The sequence below is a fragment of the Leptonychotes weddellii genome, chromosome X (assembly GCF_054177405.1).
Source record: "Leptonychotes weddellii isolate Sample4059 chromosome X, ASM5417740v2, whole genome shotgun sequence".
Classification (NCBI taxonomy): Eukaryota; Metazoa; Chordata; class Mammalia; order Carnivora; family Phocidae; genus Leptonychotes; species Leptonychotes weddellii.
The window spans coordinates 6218089-6226589 of NC_138385.1; the positions used below are offsets into that span (position 1 = coordinate 6218089).

Sequence of the window (8501 nt, forward strand, 5' to 3'; positions counted from 1 at the left end):
CTGGGTGGCTCAGTTGGTTAAGCGACTGCCTTCGGCTCAGGTCATGATCCTGGAGTCCCGGGATCGAGTCCCGCATCGGGCTCCCTGCTCAGCAGGGGGTCTGCTTCTCCCTCTGCCCTCTTCCCTCTCGTGGTCTCTGTCTCTCATTCTCTCTCTCTCAAATAAATAAATAAAATCTTTAAAAAAAAAAAAAAAAAAAGCATTTTTATATTGGGTCAAAATTATCAGTACAGGTGTCCTTTGCAGATGGGCTGGCAGAAAGTTAAGATTGCTTCTGTTTGCCCAGTTGGTCGACTAAAAAGTCTCAGTACTGGGAGTCATGCTAAATATAATTAAAATGTTAGCAATTCCTAGATATAATGTATGGAATGAACCTGATGAGAAAGATTTGCTTTGCGTGCCCTTCCCAGGTGTACCTACTTATACCCCCAGAGGGAGTTGAGAGGACATTCCCTTCACCACAACCTTGAAAAATATATTCATGATAGTGTCTTTAAAAAGATCTTTATGAGACTGCTCTTTCCGGCAATATATTAAGTAACTTTAAAGTCACTCCAGTATAGAATGGATCGATAGGCCAGATAAAATATCAAACACAACTTAATGCGTATCCAAACTCACAATACATTAATGAAGAATCAAATGGAAGAAGCCAAGAACAGCACATGAAACTGAAGCTACCGTGGTATCTGCAAGTGTTTGTCTATCTGGATAACCAAGAGACTTATTAACCAGCCAAGTGAAGGAAAGGATTCGAGCCTTGAGCCTCATAGGAAGGAATTAAGGCTAAAATCTTCTGTAAAAATCTGGGATTCTGAAAAGTCTACATCTTCCATGAAAAGATGGACTTGGGAGAAAATCCACAAGACAGTAAAAAAAGATAATAAAGAACTTTGTTTCATATTGGAGTCTAGGTGAAAAAGAAGTCTCCTCTGACTCCTCTAACTCCTCTAGCTCCTCTAACATTAGCACAATCAATCCTTAGGCAGGCAAAGGGGCTCAAATTTACATCCCCTCTGCAGCATGGGGGGGAAAAGACACGAAATTAAAATCAAGTGTTTTTAATTGAGTAGCATCCTGGTGTTCTTGGAAGAAACAAATGCTAATGTTCTCTGGAGAGATGGGTCCTTAACTCAGAATTTTTAGGATCTCCACAAAAAGAGCTGGATTCTATGAGTTTTTAGTCCCCAAATACATAATAGGCCAGAAGATAACCCACTTCCAAACAGAATCAGCAGAAACAATAAACTCTATAATTAGCTCAGAATCTATATTTAACGGAATTATCTAATACAAAATCTAAAATTTAGTGTATTTATATTTAAACAAATAAAAGATAAGATGAAATACATGATCTAAAAAAAATTTAACATGAAATACATGAAAGAGAAGAAGGATATTCTTTTTAAAAAGATTATTGGTATTTATAAAAGAGCCAAATGGAATTTCTAAAATTTAAAAGAAAAAAGCCCTAATAATTAAAAAGCTACTAAAGGCATTTTTTTAAAAAAAAAACTGTGGGCTAGGCTATTCAGTTCAACACTCCAGAAACTAAAGAAGCTGGATCTATACACACAGATCATATCCCCTGCTGCCGTTTTCCCCCAGCTCTATTGAGATATTATTGACATATAACATATGTAAGTTTAAGGTGTACAGTGTGATGATTTGATACACAGACATCTTGTGAAACAAAATGTCCCCACACCTTCTTAGTATCAAATAACTAATGAGAAAATATGAAATTAACAAGGAAAATGGTAACCCTGAAAATAAATGGACATGAAAGCCACATTTGTCCTAAAAGTTACTTAGAGATTTTGGAAAACTTAATTTGAACTTTTATTTTGAAGACATCAATGGTCTAAATAAAACACAGGCCAAAAATAAAATAGTAACAATTATAAAATATTTCAAACTGAATGTTAATGAAAATACTACATATCAGAATTTAGGGAATGCGGTTAAAGCATTATTAAAGTAAATTTATTGCTTCAAATGCATATATGAGAGAAAATTACTTCAACCAAAATGATATCCTGCGGTAGATTGAGTACAGAAACAGATTATGTGGACTTAACTGGCTGTTCTTAATCTGCGTGCTAAAAAGAGGTTTGCAAAATGTAAAAAAAAGTCCCTTTCCCCATTGCTTTTGTTGTGTTTTGTTTTGAAAACATAGTTACTCTTCATTAAAATATTTTAATACCATGTAATGGGTTTGTTATTTTCAAATGAAATGACAGAAATATCAATTTTTCAGTTTACTATCTAATATGGCATGTTTATATATACACATATTTGGGGTTCTTCTTAATTATTTATAAGAGTTTAAAGAGGTCCTAAGGTGGGCGCCTGGGTGGCTCAGTAGGTTAAGCATCTGCCTTTGGCTCAGGTCATGATCCCAGGGTCCCGGGATCGAGCCCCGCATCAGGCTCCCTGTTCAGCGGGGAGTCTGCTTCTCCCTCTCCCTCTGCCTCCCCTGGCTTGCTCTCTCTCTCCCTCACTCTGTCTCTCAAATAAATAAATAAAATCTTTTAAAAAAAAAAAAAAAAAGGAGGTCCTAAGGTGTTGGAGGTCCAGTGTTGGAGAACTGCTACCCTAGGAGAAATTCTTGAACCAAGGCATATGTTAAAGTATGTCTGTAGCAACAATATTTATAATATTTACAATAGCCCCACCAGAAAAAATGGATACAAACACACTAAGAACTTTGATACATTTTGTCACATTGTTCTCCAGAAACCTTGTACAAATTTACATTTCCCCCGGCAATGTATGAAAGGACCCATTTTCTCATATCCATGCCAATCCTAGTATTAGCACTTTTCTTTTTATTTTCTGATGTTTCTTTTTTTTAAAGGAGATTTATTTATTTATTTTAGTGGGGGAGGGGCAGAGGGAGAGGAGAGAGAGTCTTAAGCAGACAGCACTGGCTGCCGAGCTCCAATTGGGGCTCCATCTCACGACCCTGAGATCATGACCTGAGCGAAGTCAGAGGCTTAACCGCTGGCACCATCCCTACTTTCTGATGTTTCAAATGTGATAGCTGTTGTTCTAATCTTCATTCCTGTGATAATTAATCAGGTTAAACACTTTGCACTTTGCATATGCTTCCTGGTTATTTGTATTTATCTGCTTGTGCATTGCTTGGTCATGTCATTTGCCATTACTCCAATCAGGCTGTTATGTGAGATCACACACACACACACACACACACACACACACTTTGAATAACCCATGGATGCAGAATTATGATTTTAAGAAGACTGACCTCAAACACTAAACCCACTATACACAGAAAGCTGCACAGAGTTTACAATTAGCAACTGCTTTTGAGGAGGTTTAGGGTTAAGCCTCAAATGTAAAGCAAATTTAAGTTGGTTATAAAACTCAATGTCAATGTAAGAATGATTGCTGAATAGACATAGTAAATATATGATATCTACATTATATTAATATGGCCCAAGAAATCCAGAAGTTGATGGGAGATAAAACCTGCTCTATACTTTTTCTTCCATGTAGGAAGAAAAATATTAAACAAATAATTATACAAATAAAATGCCTTGAAAACATAGCAGTTGTAATCTCTGTGCAGCTCTTTAGCATCCTAGTTGCTAATCTCTGCTGAGTCCCTTGGAGTCTCACCCTATATTTGTGCAGCTCTGGAGTGAGCCAACTATATATTTTGTGAGAAACATAGATTGAGGAAGCTCCATTGTGTGGTTCTGTCCTCTCTAGAGATTTGCCCCCTCAGTATCCATTCACCCTGACAGCCTCAGACCCTGACTTCTATAGCTTCAGTCCAGTAAGACTGCTACTTATTCCCAGCAAACTGCACAAGAAAAACTAAGTAAAGGTGAAGACTGTCTTTGCGTGCTTCCCTTCATTCAGGGACCATATCCCTTTAGAGACTCGCCTCCTCTTCTGTTCCAGAACATCTCAGTCCTAAAGAATGAGATGAGACAAGCAAGGCAGGTTTTCATGCCTGGCATCTGGAAGAAGCTATGTGGCATGAAGAAGGCTATCAGAGCAAGAGTAATGTGGAGTGGGCATCACCATGGAAGAGAGGCCCAACAGGGGGTATGAGAAACCGAATGGAGGAATGAAGGCATCTGCAAAAGAAGGATGCTTAATGCAGTCTGTCAGAGCCCCAGCAGAGTGAGTGAGGATGGCATCCAAAGGGCATCATCAGCACGGTGTAGTAGATCTTAGAGGCAAGAGGTCTGGACCTGATTCCTGGCTCTGTTACTTCATCTATGACCTTGGCAACAGCATTTAATCTCTTGGCTACTTTGTTGGTAGCATGAGCTAAATATACTGACCTTGTCTATCTCTGATGGTTGATATGAGTTTAAAACACAATTGAGACACTCTAAGGTAGTATAAATGAAAGTACACTGATAATGGTAAGACAATATACAAATAAGTTATTGTCTATTAGTAATAATTTTTTTTCAGAATAATCAAAAAACATCTTACAAAATATATCACTGATCAATATTGAGTTCTTTTTCAAAGGCTTTGTGTAACTCCCCAGCAAACAGAGCACAGGCTTTGGACTTTGTATGACAGCCCTGCCAGCTACATGATATTGGACCAGTTACTTAATTTTATTTTATTTTTTTAAGATTTTACTTATTTATTTGACAGAGAGAGTCCCCAAGAGAGGGAACACAAGCAGGGGGAGTGGGAGAGGGAGAAGCAGGCTTCCCACTGAACAGGGAGCCCGACGCGGGGCTCCATCCCAGGACCCTGGGATCATGACCTGAGCCGAAGGCAGGCACTTAACGACTGAAACACCCAGGCGCCAGCAAGTCTGTTTATTTAAAATGTGAAAGGCTGACATTTTTAGTCAATAGTTTCAAATGTTAATGTTGTGTTAATCTGGGAGCAAATCATTTCCTATTTAAACGGATTGATTTTGTCCAGGAGAGAGCTGTAATCTCTAATGATGTGGTAAGTCATTTAGAAATAATTCGAATAGCTATGGAACCAAAGGTTCTGTCACCGAAAGAGATCAGGCAATGGTTTTGGAAAAAGGTTTTGTAGAAAATATATGTTGGTTAGTGCACATTTATTGTCCTTGTTTATAAATAGAATCTCTTTGGACTAATAACATGATTCTAAATCAGTACAAAAAGCCATGGCAAGGAAAATGGTAAAGAGGAGTATACTTGCCCGACCTTGCAACAAAATTTCTCCTCTTCCCAGAAATTGCAACTATTCCTGAATTGTTAGACTATCAGAAAGAGAATCAAGAAGCAGTCCTTATAAGAAAGATGCATACTTGGTGTGATGATGCAGCCTTTAAACAAATACTTTACCGGCCACATCTGTTTGGCTTCTCTGACTTTTAGTTATAATCGCCTTCAACTCTCATAAAATACTCTAAAGGTATTATGCTTACGCACAAAGAAAATACAAACCATTGTTTCTTATAATGATCCTCCCCCAATACACACACACACATACACACACACACGCACCATATAACTTATACAATGAGGCTCTGTAGCAACAGGGACAGAGGCAGAGACAACCAGTGAACTGACTTACTGAGGACAGCATTGCCAACACATTAAGTACAAGAATGTTTTGTGGCAATATTTGAGACATACTACTACCAAAACAATGTACTGTTTGTGTGAAATCCAAATTTAACAGGCCATCCTGTTTTCTTTTTTGTTTGTTGTTATTGCTGCCCTTGTTGCTTTTATTTTGTTTTATTTTGCTTTGTGGCTAAATCTGTCCACGTTAATTCAGCTTTACTCTATTGTTGGCTCTGCTACTTATTAACACTATGATCTTCATTGAATCACTTTCCCTTGGATTGTCAAATTCTTCAGCTAACATAAGGATTCCAGTTTTCATTTTTATATTTCCACTTTGAGGAAAATCTCCACACTTAATGATCCACTTCCAGGTCAGTCACAGGTGACTACTAAACAATTAATTATCTGAACAAATGTTACAATTTGGTAAGTGATTAAAATTAGCCATAGTGGCTTCAGGTATTTGGAGGACGATGATGATACCGAATTAACAGTCAACATTCTGTCTTTGTAATGACCTTGAAAATGGCCAAGTCCCCCCCACCAAACTATCTATAAGATGTTTTAATTATATTCTCCTTCTTCCCTCCCCAAAATCTCCTCGCTTCAAATATCTATAAATGGTTACAACGGGGAGTGGTCAACACCCTGTCTTTGTAATGACCTTGAAAATGGCCAAGCCCTCCAGGCTTTTCTGGAGATTTTATCTCTTAGCTCACTGTCACTCTCTAATACTACCCCAGCCATAATTCATGGTAATTTCATTATTCACATGGGTAATTCTTCAAACACCCTGAAATTTCATTTGACTTCCTCTTCCCAAATGTTCTTTTTTCACCTTATCTTATCCCTCTACTCCCATGGGTATATGCTAGACCCTGTCATAACCAAAGATGTAACCACTCCAGAGTTTCAGTTTCAAACACCTTATTCTGTCTACCATGTTCTATATTTGCAGTTCATTTCTGCCAGTACCCCAACTCCAATTATCCTCTCCCCACCAAGGCTCATTACCCTTAGTAACTTTTCACTCATTTCTACCTAGCTTAAATTCCACAGTCCATCCGTATGATAGACATTAATATAACTGGTTTTCCTCTACTTCTGGAAACCCAGAAAGATTGCCATTCTAAACCTCTTAAGGTTAGGCAAGGCTCTGAATGCTGCTAGGCAATTGTAATATATTTCTGTAATTCACTCCTTCCCTCACTGTCATAGAAACCTATTTTCTGCATTGTCCTTCCATTTCAGATATCCAACAATTTCTTCTCCACCTTTACTTTCAGCTGATAACATTGCTTGGGGGAAAATAAGGAGGGGAGAGACAGACAGATAGATAAAGAAAGAAGTTCAGAAAAGAACTTTACAAGCTATCACAATATATATCATGTCCCTTCCCATAAATATACACATATGCTAGGCCTTTCTTCCTGTCAATATTGGCACATTGTCCATGCTCTGCTCTAAAGTTATCTCCTCTACTTTTCCCCAAGACCCTAACTTAGAAAATAACATCACTCTTTCGTGGCCGTGGAGGCTTTAACAAAGACCAAGACCAAGGACCTCTGGAACATGTCATTTTATTAGGAGAGTTCCTGCATCCCTGTGAAGACAACACAGTTTATAAATGTACTACAGACGAAAAGAACATGCCTTATTTCAATGCCCCAGTTTATTTAGAGAACAAAGAACAACTTGGTAGAGTGGATGAAATATTTGGGCAACTTAGAGATTTTTATTTTTCCGTGAAGTTGTCAGAAAATATGAAGGCATCTTCCTTTAAAAAAAAAAAAACTGCAGAAGTTCTATACAGACCTGAATAAACTGCTACCACCACAGAGGTTTTTACCCCTCGATCTCCAGGTGAGAAGGGACCTCCAAGAGATGGTGGCAGGGGAGGCCAAGGAGGGGGGAGGGGAGGAGGTGACAGAGGCAGAAGACAAGGTGGAAGTGGAGGCTTCAGAGGAGGAAGAGGTGGTGGTGGTTTCAGAGGGAGAGGACATTAAGTGTAACAGTTGACATGATCCACGTCTATGGATCAGAAACTTGTTACCTGAGCAAGTCTTGAAGAACTGATCATTATGTGACACTGGAACTAAAATGTCAATGCCATGCAAAAATGAGCACAACAGAATAGGCAATTTTGCTCTAAAAGAGTACAAACAAGTGTTTTAATGTTCTGTACAATGATTGAAACTCTGTGGGTGCTTACTAAATGGTCAGTTTGCATTTGAAGCATACTTGGAATTTTTAAAATAAAGTATGTTATTTCTTTAAGTTAAAAAAGAAATAACATCACTCTTTCAATTATCCCCACTTTCCAGAATCATTCTAATTTCCTTCTCTGTTGGATTCTTCCCATCAGCATACAAACGTGCTATAATTTCTCCTACTATCTTAAAACACTTCTGACCCTACATCTGTTGTAGCTATCACCCTTCTTCTCTGGTCCTCTTAATGCCAGAGTTCTTCAAAAGACTTGACTGCACTTGAGACCTCCAATTCCTCTCCTCCCATACTTTCGAGTCCATTCCAATCAGAATCAACCCCACCATTACACCAAAATTGTAGTAGTCAATGTCACAAATAACCTTCATGTATTTAAATCCAATCATTGTTGCACTCCTCATCTTATTTGCCCTATCAGCATCATCTGACATGGTTGGTCATCTCTCCTTTCACAGGGTTTTCACTTTGCTCCCATGACACCATGCTATTCTAGCATTCTTTTCATGGCTATCTCAAAATAATTATTTCTGAGTTTTTTAAAGGTGATGATGGTTGTGGCAGACCCTAAGATGGCCCCCACTGATCCCACCTCCTGATATCCATGTCTTTATGTAATCCGCTCCCTTTGAGTGTGGGTGGAATTTGTGGCTTGCTTTTAGCCAACAGAGTATGGCAAAGTTGATATGATGTCACTTCCATGGTTATGTTATATAAGATTAT

At 38.3% G+C, this 8501-nt stretch overlaps 1 protein-coding gene across 1 annotated transcript in view; it reads left to right on the top strand.

Annotated features, from left to right (window-relative positions):
* Positions 1-7595, top strand: part of LOC102739993 (H/ACA ribonucleoprotein complex subunit 1-like) — an 8020-nt gene extending 425 nt beyond the window's left edge. Inside the window, 4 exon segments of the mRNA XM_081809269.1 lie at positions 3892-4035; positions 7058-7333; positions 7335-7400; positions 7403-7595. Coding sequence (XP_081665395.1) covers positions 3892-4035; positions 7058-7333; positions 7335-7400; positions 7403-7558 — 642 coding nt within the window. The 3' untranslated portion in view covers positions 7559-7595.
* The last annotated feature ends 906 nt before the right edge of the window (positions 7596-8501 follow it).